At 35.1% G+C, this 21,161-nt stretch overlaps 2 protein-coding genes across 2 annotated transcripts; both read left to right on the top strand.

Annotated features, from left to right (window-relative positions):
- On the top strand, positions 1–20,867 carry LOC129453815 (uncharacterized). Its single transcript, XM_073861769.1, has 8 exons — positions 1–34; positions 1,987–2,319; positions 2,581–2,614; positions 4,174–4,430; positions 9,372–9,704; positions 9,784–10,083; positions 17,075–17,093; positions 20,547–20,867. Exons 1-8 carry the CDS (start codon positions 1–3, stop codon positions 20,677–20,679), a joined length of 1,443 nt encoding a protein of 480 aa, XP_073717870.1. The 3' UTR covers positions 20,680–20,867.
- LOC141359271 (uncharacterized) lies at positions 19,323–20,395 on the top strand. The gene is made up of 2 exons (XM_073861439.1): positions 19,323–19,975; positions 20,056–20,395. The coding sequence occupies exons 1-2, from the start codon at positions 19,621–19,623 to the stop codon at positions 20,385–20,387; spliced, it is 687 nt and encodes a 228-aa protein (XP_073717540.1). The 5' UTR covers positions 19,323–19,620; the 3' UTR covers positions 20,388–20,395.
- Positions 20,868–21,161: the final 294 nt, after the last annotated feature.

The raw sequence follows: 21,161 nt of genomic DNA, 5'->3' as shown, positions 1-21,161 counted from the left end.
ATGTGGACTTATATGTTTGTAGTTTGTGTAGCAGGTAAGAAAGACTTTGATTCTACATAAATGTGTTTTTGTCATACTTGATTTGAGTCAAACTCACATCTATTTGATCTTTTTTTTAATCAGTCTTCTGATTGGTCAGTTTGAATACCGTATATATTTAAGTTATACAGTGAAGACTACACATTACTTGATTACTTTTAGTTCAGTTTTGTACCTGTAAAGTACAGTACCCTTAGATTAACGCAGTGCTTCTCAAATAGTGGGGCGGGACCCCCAGGGGGGGCTCGAAGCGACACCAGGGGGGGGGGGGGCGCCAGACCCCGGGGCAAATAAATTTTAAGGAAGTTATTTTTTTGCATCGTCACTTAAAGACATTACACCCCAATCACGCTGATAAGCCGCTTGTGTTTTTTATTATTATTTATTGATTATATTTAATTTAATTTTTCAGTATCAAATGGTCAAAAAATATTATACTTTAAATAAGGATTGATTTTTTTATTTCAGGCAAATTGATGCATTTTAAGTCTTTTCTGTTACAGACTAAAAAACAATGTTAATAAAGTTATTATTTGTTGTAAGTTGATCGATATTTCTTTTTTTATGTTTTCTTTTTGTGTTTTCTCAATGTTAATAAGGATGCAATGCCTTGCAGATGAGTAATTTTATAGACAAATTATACTAGTTACAGTCGCGGCAGAGAGTTGGGGGGGCGCAAAATGTTTACTTCTTCCTAGGGGGGGCGTGACAGAAAATAATTGAGAAGCACTGGATTAACGTGAGAAACCTGAACAGCGCTGTTTTGTGTCATTTGTATGTTTGTATGCTGGTTTAGGTGACATAACATTATTTATTAAGGTTACATGGGTCATGAATATAAATGAAAACAATAACCAGGCCTGTTTTTGGTGATGGGGCGATTGAAAATGTTGGCAGTGCAAGTTAAAAGCTGAACCACTGGCCCAACCTAGCCAGTAGAAAAAAAGCATTGAGCCAAATATTTGTTTTTTTATTTTGTGATGACCCCCCCCCACACACACACAACCACTCCCCACTGCAAGTTGACCCAGTAGCGCCTCACTGCAGAACACGACATCCAGGGGGCGGGGTTGGATTCAGATCCAGGGGCGGAGCTGGATCCAGATCCAGAGATCCCATTGGACGACAGTTTTACCACAAGAAAGACACGTCATACACGTGTTGCTGCGTTACCATTTCCGCATTAACTCGTAACGTAATTAAGTTATTTTTTGACATAAAAACGAACTTTACTTATGACTACAATAAAAGTAGTGCCTTTAGGGTGAAATGTAATTTTTTTGCTATAATGTTTAGGAGTAAAACATTTCGAGTAAGCCTACTACGAGTAATCTTACCACATGCAGTTTAAGACCTATGAATGAATACAGTATAAATATGCATAATTATTAAAATATATAGGCTATGGCATGTTATTTAGAAATTAATAAATTGAATGTTTATCTTTTATGGACGTTTTAACGTGTCTTACAGCCAATAGGAAACAGGTTTCCCTCATAGATGGTTTACTTTTTTTATTTGCTAATAAAAGATATCAAATACATTTGTTTTTATATTTACTCGTATAGGAATAGCTTTGTAATAAGTTGGATAATGTACAAATAAATCCCTTCAGTGATTTCACATTGTCAGGAACGTGTCCTTCCCGTTACACCTAACTGTGATACTTTCTAAATTATGAATCTTTCTTGACTATATTATTAATCAAACGTACACTTAAACCGATAAGAGCAAACGTTGGCGACCACAGGTTGCAACTTATTGCGGGCTGCAACAACGCAAATATACTGGTTCATTTGGCGGAACAAAGTATATAAAGTGGGAGGAGTTGGATCTAGATCCAACCCTGCCCCCTGGATGTTGTGTTCCGCAGTGAGAACCATCTCAGTTGACTGGCCATGATATTTTGTTCATAAGTGATGCAATTATTTTCTGTTTGTGTTTTAGTTGTGTTTGGTGTTGATGGAGATGAAGTGACATCAGTGTCAGTGATGGAGGGAGATTCTGTTACTCTACACACTGATATTACTCAAATACAGAGAGACCTACATATAATCTGGAGTTTTGACCGAACCAATCTTATAGCTGAAATTATTACAAGGGACCAGATGAACTCTGTGATTGTCAGTGAGGATGGGTTATTTAGAGATCATCTACAGATGAACAGTCAGACTGGATCTCTCACCATCACAAACATCACAACTGAACACAATGGAGTTTATAAACTAACTATTATCAGAGACAAGATATCATACACAAGTTTTACTGTTATTGTCTATGGTGAGTGAAGGGTTTAATTACAGAAATGAATAAAGAGTTTTGGAAGTGTAGATGTGTGTGAAGGCTAAATTAAAGTTTTAATTACTGTATTTTCCCTGTTTTTGACTTTCTGTCTGATAAAATAATTTAGAGGCTAATAGACTTCATTACAGATTTAATAATGCACATAAAGTGAGACTACATCTACATCTTTTTTGATCATTTTGTATTTGTTTTAATTTGTAAGTAACATTCTCTCACACATTTTGTCATTTTTTTTAGCTCCTCTGCCCCTTCCTGTCATCACTCATAACTCCCCAGCTAGAAATAAAAAGTTCTAAGAACGTTCCCTGAAAGTTCCCGAATGTTCCCAAAAACATTCTGCCAACGTTAAAAGCGGCTAGTTTTTTTTAAAGTTCTAAGAACGTTTCTGTTGTCTGAACGTTAGAGTAATGTTACATTTTACCATTTTAAACGTTATGACAATGTCATGTTTTAATGTTCACACAATGTTTAAAACAACAACTGTTTATTATATTGACTTGTTTAATTGTTATGTAAATGATAGAGAAACATTACATTTTATTATTTTATAAAACATTATTTCTGTATGCAGTAAATATATTGCTGTAGAAAACTCGATTCGCTTGCTGGGTTTGGATGTTGATGTTTCATTTTGGGTCACCCTTGTTGTGGTTCGTGTTTGTTTTGGTTGGTCTCTTGACACTTGACTTTTTGCCTGCTGTTTTTTTCCTGGTTGTGTTACCTTTGTGGTGGTGCACCACATTTGTTGTGAAAAGTTGTTGATGTGTTTCTGTGGTGGTTGGTATGACTGTGGGGATCATCACCTGGTTCATTTGCTAATCAGAGGTTTATTTCCTGCCAATATTGTGTGTTGGATCCAGCTCTTTCACAGCAGTTTGACATTAAGGAGTTTTAGAAACTTTGGACAAAAAATATCCGCTATATAGTTGGGATGCCCAAACATCAAGAATCAGACTATGAATCTCAACCATGGTGACAATTAAAATTGTTAAAAAAAATCCTTATTTATCCATGCTGCAGTGCATGCTGGGAGTCCTGAATGAGGTTTGTAATTTGTTAATACCCAGCATGCATTGCAGCATGAAGTTTTTCATTTGGTTGTCGCCATGGTTGAGATTCGTGGTCTGGTTCTTGATGTTTGTGCATCCCGGTTATACAGCAGATATTTTTTGTCTAAAGTTTCTGAAACTCCTCAATGACAAACTGCTGTGAAGGTGCTGGATCTCATTTGCATTTTTGACAGAAAATAAAGTTTTGATTAGTAAATGAATTAGGTGATGATCTTTACCATTATGTACCAACAATTACAGAATAACACTATTAACTTGGCATGTTCATAACACATGTGGTGCATTAACACAAAGTTAACACAACCAGGAAAAAACTAGCAAGCAAAAAGTCAAGTGTCAAGAGACCAACTAAAACAATTACTAATCACAATAAGGGTGACTTAAAATGAAACAAACATCAACATCTAAACCTAGTAAGTGAATTGTGTTTTCTACAGCAATATATTTACTGAACATTCAGAAATAATGTTTTACAAAATAATAAAATGCAATGTTTCTCTATCATCCACACAACAATCAAACCAGTCAACACAATAAACAGTCGTTGTTTCAAACATTGTGTGAACATTTAAACATGACATTGTCATAACGTTTAAAATGGTAAAATGTAACATTACTCTAACGTTCAGACAACAGAAACGTTCCTAGAACTTAAAAAAAACTAGCCGCTTTTGACGTTGGCAGAGTGTTTTTGGGAGCATTCGGGGGCTTTCGGGGAGCGTTCTTGGAACTTTTTATTTCTAGCTGGGTCTTCAAACTGTTCATCATCTTCATCATCATCAAGCTCAAACTGTTCATTATTGTGTTCAGTGTTGAATATGAGAGATGTGAGTCTGTCCTGGTATAATGGAAACAGTTTATTGTCCAGCATCAGTGTGTCTGATCTCAACATCAGACTCTCTCTACCTCTGGAGGTCAAATATCAGAATACAAACACATACAGCTGTGTGGTGAACAATACCATCACAAACCAAACTCAACATCTCAACATCACTGAACTTTGTCAGCCGTGTTCAAGTGAGTCAGCAGTTATTTTACAATCATTACAATCAATCATATTCACTGATCTCTCAGTTAAAATGTTTTCAGGGCTTTATGATAAATCAAGTGAGGTTTATTTATTGGTCAAACTGTTATTTTATACTCTTTTAAACCAATGCAGTAATCTGTTTAACAGAGTTTGTTAAAGTTCACATTGATGTTTCAGTTTTGCTCTTTTTAAAGGGGTCATATGATGAAAATGTTAGCATTGCCACTTTGTAGGTGTGAGCAAAAACAGGTCATTGAAATTTGGCTTTCATTATGATGTCATAAGGATATCTTATTAGAATAATACCGCCTCCTTAATCTGAACTCTGATAGAGAGAGAAAAGAAGGACTTGACAGCACAATTGAGTTTGAATTACAACAAACCACCATCATTGTGATCAGTGTTTGCACTTTATCCGCTCATTTGCATTTTAAAAAACACACCCAAAACAACACATTTTTGCTCAAACCTACAAAGTGGCAATGCCAACATTTTCACCACATGACCCCTTTAAATCCTCAGACTTTGGCTAGTGTTTTAGTTTTACTGAAGCTGTGGTCCGATTGGCCCTCTCTGCTGTGGTGGGTGTGGCCACTGTTGCTATAGTGATTTATGACATCAGATCCAGAAGAGTTAAACAGAAGAACTATGATCTAAGAAGTATGATCACATAAGCCTAATTTTGGCATCTTTACACTGACTACCAGTAACATACATTTATTTTTAAAATACTGCTAATCGCCTATAAAGCCTTAAATGGAATTACTATCAGAATACAATGCATCGCGTATACTGCGGTCACAAACTTATGTTCGTTTAATTATCCATAGAATATCAAAAGTGTCTTTACTAACTCTGGAATGGTTAACCAAACAATGTTTGTGAATCAGATACAGTCGATCAATTTAAGTCTTATATAAAGACATATATCTATAACAAGCATTCGCATAACTCATCTTGTAAATATACATATGTCAAAATAGTCAGCTTGCGACACGCAATAGGCCCCATGCGAATAAGATTTTGTTTCTCTTTCCCTGTCTCGAACCCGATGACACTGAGACTAACAGAGCCAGTTCCTGCTGCTGTGAAGATTATCACACCGCTGATCTACTAACCTTCACTCAATGTGATGCCCAGCTGATGTCTGCTCAGCAACCACCAACCTGTCTGTCTGTCATCTAGTCTGCCTAGGTACTGCCGGCCCTTGTCATATACAAGATTGTCTGTAAAAGATTGCTCAGTAAATAGATTTATATTTTATGGATCTTCACTCCCAGCAAACTGAGTTGTTAGACTTTAGTTTTTCTTACACCTACATATATCTGTGGGTTGTCCTATTTGTGACACAGAATGAGCACATATTTAAAAATGTCCTTTCCTGTGAACTAGTGAAGGGTGTCAATAAAACCTCCTGATCATATCTGACTAAACTTAATCATAGTGGTTATTCAGACACTGAATGCTAATAAATATACAGAAGACAAATCTGGACTTATATGTTTTTAGTTTGTCTGACAGGTAAGAAAGACTTTAATTGTTTAAATGTTTTTTGTCATTCTTGATTCTAGTCAAATTCAATGTGTAACTTACAACTATCAGTTTACCTGTTTGTTTTAAATACTCATGTTAGGGGAAAAATATAATACCCATCCATCCATTGGCCCAACGACGGAAATAAAGATTCTTGCAGATGACGTTTTGGCAGCACGCAGTTTAGGTAGTTTTATATGACTCCAAAAAGATAAAGTTAATACAAATTGTATTGATCATTACTTGTAACCATTGCAGAATTTGGGTGGATGTTTGGTTATTCTGATTTAGCCCTACTTGCTATGGCATCCGTTCGTTCGTTCGGCAACACATGTCGCTTCGGACTCACGCACCGGCCGTTTATTAATATTTAACCCTTGTGTGGTGTTCGGGTCTGTGGGACCCATTTTTTTAAGGTTTACTGAAAGAAAAATTATGCAATTCATTTTTGTTTCAACCTCAGATTCATTGGCCTTGGCTCATTTTCTATGAAGAACATAAAAATAATTAACTTTATAATTACTGTACACTGTATACCCCCCCTACACATTTATATTACATATGTGGTGTTCGGGTCCACTGGACCCGGGGGTAATAAACGAGTGAAAATTGAATGTGCTATGTAACTTTACTCTGTTTTTCTCATATCTGGGACTCCTGTGAGTGCATGAGTGTGTTTGTATTTATGCCTGTATGTATGTGATGGATGCATGTCAGAGTTTTGTCCTTCTGCTCTTGCTGTAATACCGCAAGAATACAACATGTTCTATATCATGCATGAACATTTGTCTGTACCTACTGTCCCAAACACTTTACCTTCTCTCCAACAGGAAACATTCTACATTTTATCATTATCTCCCTTACAAAAAATCCATAGCTTTATTGTAGTAAAAGAATAGTAATCATGGTAATTTGGTATATTGATAACCATTTGTAAAACCATGGATTTACCACAAAACCTATGGTGTGTGTATACCTGGTATTTATCACGTTGTGGGGACCAAATGTCCCACAAAGATGTGTGTGAGAGAGAGAGAGTGAATAATAGAGAAAGTAAAATATTATCCATGTATTTTCATCATTCTAAGTTGTGGGCAATAGCAACACATTGTACTGCAATGTGTGTGGACATACGATGGACACAATATATGTGTATAAAATGCAAGAAATGCATACACAACACAACTACAGAGTAAAAATTTGCTTCTTATGTGTTGTGTAGGCTGGCATGAACAAGTTATGTGTTCAGTGTGGATAATATCTTATGATACGGCATCTGTTCAGTTGGGGCCTGTGCTGTGTAGACTGACAAAAATGTGTACAATTTCAAAAAGTTCAAAGAATTAAACATCAACAGTGATAAAAAAAAACTTTGTTTCATTTATACTTATTTAAGATAAACATGTGTTCCCCCAATATCTGGATCAGAATAGAATTGTATTCTTCTATTTTATATTACCACAAAAACGAATGGCACTTTAGTTTATAAATAGTCCTCTGTCAGTGGTAAATGACAAATATTAACCATAAATTCTGTCTATATTACTTGCAATAAGGCTAAAGTAAACATATGTAAACAATATTACATAAATTTGTATGACTGCATTGGTTTAAGATACTAATAATGCTCTGGGTCCACCAGACCCACAAACATCGTCTAAGTAACAAAAATACGAACACCACACAAGGGTTAATAATCATGCGGGCCCACAATCACAATCAAACCAGGCTTGGTCGTTGCTAGAGGGTGGACCATATGCTCACCCTTACGAAAATTAGCCATGGTTTTATTGTGGTAAAAGTGTAGTAACCATGTTTTTTTGGTGTATTGATTACTATCAGCAATGGTTTTACTACACCAACCATGGTTTAACTATGGTTTTTGAAAATTGGCTATTTTGTGGTTACCATGGTTTTACTACAGTAACCATGTTTTTTTGTTTTTAACTGTAGTAAAATCATGGTTAATTTTCGTAAGGGCAGAAGGTCACCCTATGCTTGCTCATTTCTAAACACTTTATTTAGTCCCCTTTAGAGGTGCAACTTAATTTTTTACAATAGTTATTTCTATCCAGAGGTTCACGACAGCTACCATAAAGCAATCTGTCCGTCTTCTCCAATGATAGCTTTGTATAATCGTGCCGTAACTTACTATGCAACTTTAACATTACTATAACCAGAGGTTGAGGCTCATCTGGTTGAGAGTGGTCAGACAACATTTATATGTTACTCAAAACAGGAAATTAGCCTCCACGCATTTAACTTAAACTAACGCCAAGTGCAAGTCAGATCTCCAAAATCCTCTGCTGATTACCACTATGCCATCTAGACTGGGATTTTAGTCCGGTACTAGCCTGATTTTGTGATAACAAGGATACATCGTAATTTATTAGTCATGTCAATAACTTTTGAAGCAACTTAGAATAAATCGAAACACAATTTATTAGGTAGGAAAGTTCAAAGTCAATTCACAATCCAATTAAAACACGAAGAAACAAATATAATCAAATGAGAATATTGCATACCTAGCAAATGATGAAGATCTGGTTACAGGTTCCTCAAAGTAAAATGAAATACATGATGCTGTATCAAAGATATCTCATACCAAATAAAACAAGAAAGTCTTGGGCACATATGTTGTATTCATTGATCTCATTAGAGAGTTGTAGACTGTTGAATAGAGAATGGTCACTTATTATCTTCTCAATTTTGTGCAAAATAATATTTATTAACATTAATACCTAAAAAGAAAAACATTTGCACTTTGTTAAGACAAAAGTATGAAAATTGTGCTAACGTTTGATTAGAGCGATCTTGACCAGATTTGAACATGAAGTTAAATATAGAAGTTGTTCGTTTTTTATTTGATTTTTGAAATAGTGCCTCTAGTGTTGGAGATGTGAACAGTGTGACAACTTACCCCGCTCTCCTCTACTGTTAGATTAGCCGTTTATGTTAAAAGAGACGCTCACGTTTACAAAATACATGCAAGACACTCACTTAACACTAAACTCTGATTATGCATGAGATTATGCGAGTATCTGGCAAATGTGAGCGTCTCTTTTATCATAAACCCTTTAGACGCATCTGCAGCAGGCACTTATTTTGGCATGACACGTGATGCAGATAGGATCACTCGACGCGCAGAACACATATTTTGAAATTATGAACCACACACATGACGGACTACATACATGTTGTGACGAACTTTGCATCAAGCGCCGTCGAAAAAAAAGTCACCGGCCACCACTGCCAGTAGTAAAAATCATTGAGCCCTGGAAAAAAAATTTGTTTTTTTATTTTGTGATGACCCTGACCCCCCCCCTCCAGACACAGACACTCCCCACTGCAAGCTGACTTGCCATGATATGTGGTTCATAGTGTTTGTCTTTCAGGTGTGTTTGGTGTTGCCAGAGATGAAGTGAAGTCAGTGTCAGTGATGGAGGGAGAGTCTGTTACTCTATACACTAATTTTACTGAAATACAGCAACGTGATCACATACTTTGGATGTTTGGACCTCAAGAGACTCGTATAGCTGAATTGTACAAGCAAAGCATTGATATGTTTGATAGTAACAAGACATTTGGACACAAGAAACTATTACTGGACAGTCAGTCTGGATCTCTCACCATCAAAAACATTAGAACTGAGCACACTGGACTTTATAGACTACAGATTAAAAGTGACAGAGGAAATTCAGACAAGATATTTAATGTTACTATCTATGGTGAGTTTATATTTGAACAATTATGTTGCTCATCTAGTGAAAACTCTATAGTATACACACAGTATATGTTTGTTTTCAGCTCCTCTGCCCATTCCTGTTATCATCAGAGACTCATCACAGTGCCCTTCATCATCATCATCATCAAGTTTAAACTGTTCATTATTGTGTTCAGTGATGAATGTGAGAGATGTGAGTCTGTCCTGGTATAAAGGAAACAGTTTATTGTCCAACATCAGTGTGTCTGATCTCTACATCAGACTCTTTCTGCCTCTGGAGGTTGATTTTCAGGATAACAACACTTACAGCTGTGTGGTGAACAATACCATCACAAACCAAACTCAACATCTCAACATCACTCATCTCTGTCAGCCGTGTTCAGGTAAGACTGCAGTGACAGATATTTGTCGATGTATTGATGGTTGTAAAGGACGACCCAAAAATTGATTAACAAATATATTTGGTTCTTCTTTACTCAAATTATTTTTATAAGTTGTATAAAATCTTCACTATGTTTTAGATATCTGTATGTGGTGGTTTCTTAAGTCAAACACTTTCTTAATTTAAACACTGAATGTTTTTTTTTTTTACATTGCAGCACTCACCCAGGTAGGGATAGTTGTTGGTGTGGTTGTATTGGTTGTGGTTTCTGCAGCTCTATGTGTGATATGCGTTCTCTATTCTAGACATAAAAGACAAAAAGGCAAGTATTATCAGTTTTTATTCCACTAAAAGTCATTTGTGTGTAAAGATGTGTCCCAATATTACTTTTAAGCACAATTTCTAACTGTTGATTTTAAAAACAGTTCAGACTGATGAGGAAGAGATACATTATGCCGAAACAACATTTTGTGCTCGCCGTAAAGAGACTCCGGTAAGAGATTGTGTTAATGTGTTTGCTGTTCCTGCTTTGAGCTCCTATATATGTTTTAAAGCTTATATACGTCATAAAAACTTTCATTCTGGCTCCTCATGGGACGTCGAAATGACGTCTTTTTAAGACGCATTGCTCAGTGGGTATATATATATATATATATATATATATATATATATATATATATATATATATATATATATATATATATATATATATATATATATATATATCAGGGTTCATACGGGTCCTTGAAATCCTTGACTGTGTGTTAATCTGGTGGGGAAAATTTAAGGCCCTGGGAAGTTTTTGAAAATATACGTACATAGATACAGGTCATTGAATGTGCTTGAAACTATTTTATGCAAGAAGTTTTCTGGAGAAAAATCCATTTGAGTGTATTGGACCTGGAAAGTCCTTGAAAGGTCCTTGAATTTGAAGTTAACTAAGGTGTGGGAAAACTGACTCTCAACATTAGGCCATGACTGATGCCAAACCCATGCAATGACTCAACATGATCGTAACTTTAGTTTTTCTTGTTTCTACAGAAAGCTGATGTCAACACAGTGTACTCATGTGTTACTGTGAGTTAACAACATCATAATGTTGTCCGGGAATCTCAACTGAAAACCAATCGCAAAAGCATGTTAATGTGCAAATGCATGCATGTTTAAACATTTATACATAAAAATCAGCAAAAAGGCAAAATGTTTTGTAATCGGTCTTTGTTTTTAGAAAAAACAAGTATTTACAGCAACAAACAAAATGTTTTATACTATGTCTGAGATCTCTATATCAGTATTATAATTTCTGCATTACAGTTTACTATTGAATTCATTTATATTCTTTCTCCATATCGAAAAGTGAAATTCTTAGAAAAGTTCAATGTTACTAAATGATTATTGAATACACACGATCATAAGTATTTGTGGTAGTTAGTAGTTCGTTTGTTCACTCAGTCAGATGGGAGTTATGTTGAGTCTCTTGTTGTATCATATCACATGTTGTCAGTCTAATGACCATAAATGAACTTGAATAACTGTAAGTGTATTAACTATGTTCAGTAAGGTTTGTCTGTTGCTTTTTACAAGAAAAAAATCAGCTTATACTATGTACACTGCAATTAACATTTCAATATTCTATAATTTAAAAAATAAATAAATAAACAAATGTCTACAAATAATGTTTCATACTTTGATCCCTACAATGGATGACACTGTAGTGCATTGGATGATGGTCTGGGAGATGTGTAGAGTCTCCTCTGGTGGTGGCACTAACAAGTTTGTTGATGTCATTAAAATGCTGTGTTCACACCAGCCGCAGTAGAGGCGTCAAGCGCGAGTGATTTCAATGTTAAGTCAATGTGAAGATGCGTTGACGCTCGTGTCGAGGTCTCGTGGCGCAAATGAGGCGTTTAGTGCAGAGTGGTAGACGCGATTCCATCTAGTTCACGCAAAGGGCACGTATTGAGCATTGCTGCACCGCGCTAACCAATAAGGAGCATGCTCTAGTAGTAATGTGATTACAGGAAGCGAGCAGAGTCACATGAATGTCTTGATGATGTCATGAATGTCTTGATGAATAGTATTTTACGTGCAAATGAAGTAAACTAATGCTACAAAACCCGACAAGTTCAGAGTACTCAAAAATTTTGTTGAAACTGATTACATACATTTTTTTAAGTAAACAAACATAAAAAATTTTAAGTAAAGATATCTTTACTCTCTCGTATTGCATTGCGCTACTCGCTCTAGATTACTCGCAGGATTTAACTTCATGTCATGAGAATTTTTCGCTTGAGTTGAATATTATCAACTTGGGGAAGACGCGTTTGAGGCAAAAAGCGTGTGTTTTCGCAGCAAGCGCGCCGCCCATATCGTGTCACTCGCGTCTTTGCATTGACTTTGTATGTAATCTACTCGCGCAAATCGTTGAACTCGTGTTTGGTGTGTATGCCCCATCAAAATGTTCAAGCGGCAAACTGAATTTGATGCCTCAAACGCAGCTGGTGTGAACCCACAGTAAAGATACGAGATCTCTTTCTTTATAATAAAGTTAGTTGTTAAAGTGCCCCATTACATTGCAAAAAAATTATAATTGTGTATTGCGTGCATTGTGATTGGCCGAACACCTCAAGCTTGTTCTGGAAATGTGATGTGTTTGAGTCGTGGTTTAGTCACTAAATTCTTTAAATAATAAAACATAGACTACTTACAGGCTGTGAGTCAGAAACGGGAGGAATTATGATAAGGCCGTTGCGTCCATGTCGAGTCGCTGTGGAAGAAAACTGTTGCCTACAATATTTGCATTCATTGTAGTCCAAGGAAAAAAGATTTTATTTGGAGATGATAACTCACATCATTGTAGACTTTGAAATTTGTAACTTTGCAGATGGTATATGCTTACACACCAAAGAAAATCTTGAGAAGGAAAATAGGGGCTTTCAAATTTTATGCGTGTCCACCTACACAGATTAACACCTACATCTCCATCTGTGGCTTGTGCTATTTTTTTTTTACCACAGGATGAAACAAGAAGTCAAAATTACTTTCATGTGAACTATTGGCAGATGTGAATTAAACCTCACGATCATCTCTTAGTAAACTTCCTCATAGTGGTTCTGTATTATAGACACTGAACACTGAAAAAAATGAAGTCTGGATCTTTCACTATCACATACATCACAACATTTCAAAGTGTTAATCAGTGTTGGGCAAGTTACTTCCAAAGTGTAATACATTATATATTACAAATTACTGTCATTTGAAAGTAATTAGTTACATTACAATATTACTGTCTCTGAACTGTAATGAGTTACACTACTTTTGCGTTACTTTTGAGTTACTTTCATCAAAAGAACAGAAGTATGACTAGGCATTATAAAATGTTAAAATGTAGTTTGTTGCTGCTTATAAATCTAGAAGTTATGTGTTGGCCCTCGAGCTTTGAATAGGCAAAGTGAAGACTTATGGCAAAATACAGTAACAATTACTGTCATAATCATAAACATAGACAAATGATCTGGTAAAAGTCTGGTAAATTATGGTACACATACCAAACACAATAGAGCCCACTATAATGCAACCTATAGTATAGCCTAATAACATGGTAAGAGACGCAACCTCTTTTCATTTCTATTCTTTAATTCACTTTTAATTCAGATTCACAGCACAAACCTGGCATGCACTGGGTTGACACAACTTATCAAAAAGTCCTATTGGAGGATTAGGCCTCAAGGAATACAGCTCATTTCAGTCCAATATAAGGATTACATGTAGGCTAACACATCATTGCTTAATAAAACAGACAAACAGAGGAACACTGCTTTTTGCCAAACAATGAATATAGGCTCCCATACAAAGGCTGGTAAAAACTTTAAACAGTGATGTTTACATGTACTATTTAGATAACCATGTTTAAGTCTTCACTAATGTTATGTTGTAGTTTAGGTTGCTGTTTGTAATAAAACTGTAGATAGCATAGGAATAGCCTAGCAATCTATTATGTATATGGACTGTAACCATAGCAACGTTAACTTACCCAGATAGCATGCAACCATTGAAACAATGTTAAAAATCGTTGATTTGTCAATGTTAATACCATTGAATCAATATCACACTCTAAAAAAAATCCATAAAAAAACGGACAAAGTACTGTGGAAATATGAAGGAATTTTCCGTATTTATGTTTTACAGGCATTTATCCGTTTTTTAATAACATGTTGCATTATGGGTACAATAACCCCTGCTGCAATCTTTCACTTTTGCCTCTCTATCACCATCTCTGTTTGAAACCTAAAATTACAACTTGCTTGCAGAGTTATTTTCTAACATGGATGATGTTTAACTTCTAAACAAATGCTGTCAGAACAAGATACAAGTGTTAAACTATTCCAGCATCGACACATGTGATTTAGTAGACAAATCTTCTTTCTGACGTGACGTGTAAGTCAAATTGATATTTACCACAACATTTATCACATTAAATCTCCAGTTTGTGTTTGTTTTAGATTCATTTGAAGTCACCACTATGGTGATTAGTGTTCCCTTTAGTTAGGCTTTTGTCCCTTGACCTTCACAGAACTGACTCTGCTCTATTAGCATTGCAACAGTGTTTTTGATTGTACAGTTACAACTCGTTTGTTGCTTGAGGAAGGAGAATTGACTATGATGTCATATAAGCTTGGATGTTGTTATGTTATGCTGCCTAACATTTAAATATGAAATGATAAAATAAGAATAATGAACTGAAATGTATAAGAGTGACACTCTATGCTGATCTAAAACACACTATTTTAATAAGATGGCTGAAAATTTGTCAGCTGTGGTTTTTGCTTCAGAGACATCAATACTTTGGATACAAATCTCAACAATGGTGAGAGTAAATGTGAAGAAAGAGTTTTCTGCAATCCTGGTACCCAGCATGCATTGCGGCATGAAGCTTTGTTGTTGATTGTCACCATTGTTGCGTTTCATAGGCAGATTGAAGTGTCCCTAAAGGCTACGGAAAATGTTCTGTAAATCTACGGACAGTGTTCTCTAAATCTACAGAATGTTCAGTTTTTGTATAAACGGAAATTCTGTAAACATAACGGAAAAGGTGCCGGTAATTTTCTGCCAGGACATTATCCGTTTTTTTTACGGATTATTTTTTTAGAGTGCAGGTTTGCACCCTCCGTTAATATTGAAAAAATATTGAAATTTCAACAAATCACCATTGTCGTGATCGGTGTTTGCTTTGGTTGGGCCCTTTACTCTTGTGTTTTAATGTCAAGTTTTCTTTGGCTGTTGAAGCAGTGTTTTAAAGTACATCTGCTATTGCAAAGAAAACAAAGATCTAATGTTATCAAGTAGTTTAATTCTTGTAGACATCTCTAAATTATATTAATGAAATACTGTTAAAGTTTTGCAGAAGTTGTTATTATGGTACTAGTTGGAAACAGTGGCAGGTCTGTTATTTTGAGGATTATAAAAACACATTTAAAAAGTTAAACTACTGAATCTATCTCTGACATCATGAATCGGTCTATGAATCTCATCAATGGTGATGATCAACAAAAGAAAGCTTCATGCTGCAATGCATGCTGGGTATCATCGTAGTACTAAACTAATTTATAATTCCCAGCATGCATTGCAGTTGATCGTTTTATATGAATTTGTTTGATGATTGTCACCGTTATTGAGATTCGTAGGATGAGTAATGATATCTGAATGTGTCAGCAGTTTTTCTGCTTATCTTGTCACAGTGTATTTACAAACCAGAACAATTATAATAACCAAAAATAGATCAACATAATCATGTAAAGCAGCTTAATTTTATATCATCTTGACATCTTCAAAGAAAGCAATCTGTTTCAACCTAACTTTGAAACACATCTTTCATTTCCGATGCACATATGTTACTACACAAACGGGTAGAAGAAAAGAAAGATTTAACTTGAATACCCAGAGTCAAGGACCCAACCAAAGCAACCACTGATCACAACAATGGTGATCCGCTGAAATTTCAATATTTTTTCAATATTAATGGAGGGTGCAAACCTGATGTTGATTCAATGCAATTGACATTGACGGGTCAACTGTTTTTAACATTGTTTCAATGGTTTGCATGCTATCTGGGTTACCTTGTCATTGTTGGTGTGATATGGATTTTACTGGCAACATGTAAAAGTCTCTTTACTTCTGAGGTTCAAGCAGCACAGGAGACAGATAGAAACTTTCTGTTGCTCTTACTTAGTGCTCTTATTCGCAAAATTATGCGTGTGCGGCGCTACCGGACCTGATTGCGACCACTTTAGTCAATGCTTATAATACAGCCGCGGACTTCCCAGATTCGGCTCTTTAAGAAACATCTCTATATTTGACGCGCACCGCGTCCAAATCGCATTTCAAATACAAAGTTAAAGAACTTGTTGCATACAGCCCGTGGAAATAGACATACGCTGCGTCTCAAACCGCCTACTTCCATACTATATAGTAGGCAAAGAGTACGAGAAGCAGTGCTTTTCGCCCACTATATAGTATGGAAGTATGCGGTTTGGGACGCAGCCATTTACACAGCTTTTTCATGTGTGGATGCTGGTCGCGTGCATTGGTCAAAAATAAAAATTTAAAATAACACGGTCTAATTTTGAAATGCATTGTTGTAACGCGCTCGTTACTAAGACTGTAACGAGTGAAATATTACCAAAATTTTACGAGTAATGCGTTATATTACTGCGTTACAGCAAAAACTAATATATTACTGTAATATATTATATTTTGTAATGCGTTACTCCCAACACTGGTGTTAATCTAATTTTATGCTAATGTTACAATAATTTATTCTAGCAGCTTGCAATGTGATGTGTACGACCTACATGTGTACAAACTCGGATCGGTTTTAACCTCAATAGAGTCAAAGTTTTGTTGTTGTGTTGTTATCGAGGTCAAAGTGAATTAAGACTCTGAGCTGAATGTTTGTGGTTTATTCTGCTGTTTAGTTAAAACATTTAAACCAGAGTGTTTGTGTAGCTGTGGGTTTGTGTATCTGATGTGCACTTTCCACTCATATCCACAATTAAACTTTATCTTGAGAACACAAATGTGTGAGAGATCAAAGTGAAGCTCATGAATTAATTTGACAGATGTTTATTAAACACATAAAGTAGGGCTGTCAAAAGATTAATCGCGTTAATCACATACAAAATAAAAGTTTGTGTTTGCATAATATATATATATATGTGTGTGTACTGTGTGTATATATTATGTGTATATAAATACACACATACATGTATGAATTTAAGAAAAATTTCTATATTTTTTTTATTTATAATTAATTATATATACATTATGTAAATGTTTCTTAAATACAAACATTAACGTGTGTGTATTGTTTATATATATATATATATATATATATATATATATATATATATATATATATATATATATATATATATATATATATATATATATATATATAATATATATATATATATATATATATATATATATATATATATATATATATAAAATTACACACAGTGCACACACGTAAGTTATGCAAAAACTTTTATTTTGTATGCTATTAATCGCGATTGATCTTTTGGCAGCCCTACAATAAATATTTAGAAGGATGATTTTTTCTCTTTCGGTTTTGTTTGTCCTGAATGGTGAGTGAAATTATTTTAGGTGAATTTAAACAGACATTAATATTTCTAATATGACTTTGTTAAACATATTTTACTGGTTTCACATCTTAATAAAATAAGATACATTTATTGCCCTGATATGTCATTAGACATTAAGAAATCGTTTTCATTTCAAATACTTATATCACTGACAGCAGTGGTCTGGCCAGGATATTGTCATTTAAAAAGTGGAGTTGCAGCCCTCAACTGATGTTTATGTTGTCATGTCGTGTATTGGCCACCAGTTGTGTGATTGGAGTACCAGTTTAAGCCACAAGTTTTGTGATTGCAATACCAGTTTTGGCCACAATCCTTTAATTGATATAAATTTCTTACACACTGTTCCTTTAAAGGGGTCATATGATGAAAATGTTAGCATTGCCACTTTGTAGGTTTGAGCAAAAATGTGTCGTTTTGGGTGTGTTTTTTAAAATGCAAATGAGCGGATGAAGTGCAAACACTGATCACACTGATGGTGGTTTATTGTAATTGAAACTCTATTGTGCTGTCAAGTCCAAAAATGTGTCGTTTTGGGTGTGTTTTTTAAAATGCAAATGAGCGGATAAAGTGCAAACACTGATCACAATGATGGTGGTTTGTTGTAATTCAAACTCAATTGTGCTGTCAAGTCCTTCTTTTCTCTCTCTTTCAGAGTTCAGATTAAGGAGGCGGTATTATTCTAATAAGATATCCTTATGACATCATAATGAAAGCCAAATTTCAATGACCTGTTTTTGCTCACACCTACAAAGTGGCAATGCCAACATTTTCATCATATGACCCCTTTAACCAAGAAAATGTGAAAAAAGATCAACCCAGTAACTTAGTTATCTACAAGCATGTGAAAAAATAGGTCATTGAAATTCAACTCCCCTTGTGATGTCAGAAGGGGATAAAACCGCCGGCACTGCCATTTAGTGCAGAGATCAGCTCATTTGCATTTAAAAAGACACATCTATATGGTATTTTGAGCTAGAACATCACATACGCACTTTGGTGAGAGCAAAGATTTATTTTAAATCTTTAAAAAGTCTTGTGAAATGTCCCTTTAATAAGCTAAATTATTGTACATTATACAGTATAAACATTTATAAGGAAGAGATGAACTGAAGCATGAGGAAGTTTGAACGAATGTTGTTGTGCTTTTTTCAGAGATATCACAGCCTCGGTTGCAGAACCAGAAAGCAGAGATTTTATGTGGCATTACACTGAACTGAATAAATAAACTTGATCTGTTTGTGTCCTCATGCGTGTGAATGTTGGTCAGTTTCAGTTCCCTTCAGTAAAATCAAATGTTGCAAGCTGTTAGTTTGGTTAAGATCTGAGATAGGTCAGTGTGGTTTTATTATGCTTACATGAGACAATGAGACTGTGTGAATGTGTGTGTGTGTGTGTGTGTGTGTGTGCACATGGATGAATGTGTGTTGACATTAAGATGTGTTCAGGTGACTCAGCAGTTATATTCACTTTCTCTTAGTTAAAATGTTTCCAGGAATGTAGTTAAATATATAAAACTATTTATTTTATTTGGATAAATGTATCTGTCTTTTATCAGATTTACCAATATAATTTGTGAACAATTGGTAAAATTGAACTGCTAGCAAGAGAATTTGGTGGTGCCGAGTGGCCGCTGATGTAAATACCCGAGTGGCCCCTCCCCTAACAGATGTAATCTCCAAACTTTTGATAAACTTGAAAGCTCTACCTCAATATCATCTTTCACTAAACTTCCCTATAGTGGTTTAGTGCTTCAGATGCTGAATACAGATGTGGACTTACATGATTGTAGTTTGTGTGGCAGGTAAGAAAGACTTTGATTGTTGGGCTTGATTTGAGTCAAACTCAATGTGTTGCTCACATCTTTTATAGTTGATATGTTATTATTCTTAAAATGTTGTATTTCAGGTGTGTTTGGTGATGAAGTGAAGTCAGTGTCAGTGATGGAGGGAGATTCTGTTACTCTACACACTGATATTACTGACAGACAGAGAGATGATCACATACTGTGGACTTTTGAACATACGACTCGTCTTGCTGAAATCATTAAAAGGGACCAGAAAAACTTTATGTTTGTCAAAAATGATGGGATATTTAGAGATCATCTACAGACAAACAGTCAGACTGGATCTCTCACCATCACAAACATCAGAACTGAACACACTGGACGTTATAAACTACACATTAGCAGACACTATATTGCATACAATTGTTTTACTGTTATTGTCTATGGTGAGTGCGTCTACAGTCACATTTGATCATTTATTTTTATCTGTAAGTAATGTTATTTTGTACTATCGTCATATTTTCAGCTCATCTGCCCGTTCCTGTCATCAAGAGAAACTCTTCAGACTGTTCTTCATCATCATCATCATCAAGCTCAAACTGTGTGTTACTGTGTACAGTGTTGGTGTTGAATATGAGAGATGTGAGTCTGTCCTGGTACAAAGGAAACAGTTTATTGTCCAGCATCAGTGTGTCTGATCTCAACATCAGACTCTCTCTACCTCTGGAGGTTGAATATCAGGATACAAACACATACAGCTGTGTACTCAACAATCCTATCACAAACCAAACTCAACATCTCAACATCACTCATCTCTGTCAGATGTGTTCAGGTCAGCAGTTATGTAAGAGACATTAATTTCATATTAAAGTGTTTTCAGGGTTTATGATAAATCAGGTGTTGTTTATTTATTGATATTTTAGACACTAATGCAGTTACAGTATCTCATTAAAAGAGTTTGTTGAAGTTCACTGATGTTTCAGTTTTTTAATTCTCAGACTGTGGTCAGTGTTTCAGTTTTACCGAAACTGTGATCCGATTGGTCCTCTCTGCTCTGGTGGGTGTGGCAGTTGTTGCTATAGTGATTTATGACATCAGATCCAGAAGAGTTGAACAGAAGCCGAGATCAGACATCACGCTCAGACCCTGAATGATGCAGAGCAGAATAAACTTTTCTTTTGTTTGCTTTATTTCCTGTTTTATAAATTTTGTAAACAATAATCAAATATGAAATTATTTTATAAAATATGACTCAATTCTCAGCAAATAATAATAAATTATTTTTAATGTAATTTTAAATAACTAATGCGTATGTAATGTATTGTACACAATAAAGCATTTTGATATTGATTTACAATCAAGATTCTCATGCGTGTGCTTTATGGTTTTCAAATACAATTCATGAGCACTAGATGGCAATGTTGTTACAATCACTGACTCCAAAGACTCTTAATGTAAACAGTTTTTATCAGTTGATATAAGAGTGTCTGTGTGAATAATTTGTAAGTCAATACATTAATATTTTATGCATGTTCACCGACCCCCTTACAGCAAACTGAGTTAAAGGACTTTCATATGAGTTTTTCACACCTGTCATCTCCTTTTATTCCCACGGTTTGTGCTATTTTACCA

The sequence above is a fragment of the Misgurnus anguillicaudatus genome, chromosome 23, assembly GCF_027580225.2.
Source record: "Misgurnus anguillicaudatus chromosome 23, ASM2758022v2, whole genome shotgun sequence".
NCBI lineage: Eukaryota > Metazoa > Chordata > Actinopteri > Cypriniformes > Cobitidae > Misgurnus > Misgurnus anguillicaudatus.
This window is presented reverse-complemented; position numbering and strand designations above follow the sequence as displayed.

Bases quoted from the DNA above. Each gene is read 5' to 3' on its own strand.
- LOC129453815 (XM_073861769.1), top strand. From the start codon at position 1: ATGTGGACTTATATGTTTGTAGTTTGTGTAGCAG. The intron at 35-1,986 runs GTAAGAAAGACT...TTTGTGTTTTAG, and splicing joins GTTTGTAGTTTGTGTAGCAG to TTGTGTTTGGTGTTGATGGA. The intron at 4,431-9,371 runs GTGAGTCAGCAG...TTTGTCTTTCAG, and splicing joins ACTTTGTCAGCCGTGTTCAA to GTGTGTTTGGTGTTGCCAGA.
- LOC141359271 (XM_073861439.1), top strand. From the start codon at position 19,621: ATGTTATTATTCTTAAAATGTTGTATTTCAGGTGTGTTTGGTGATGAA. The intron at 19,976-20,055 runs GTGAGTGCGTCT...TCATATTTTCAG, and splicing joins TTTTACTGTTATTGTCTATG to CTCATCTGCCCGTTCCTGTC.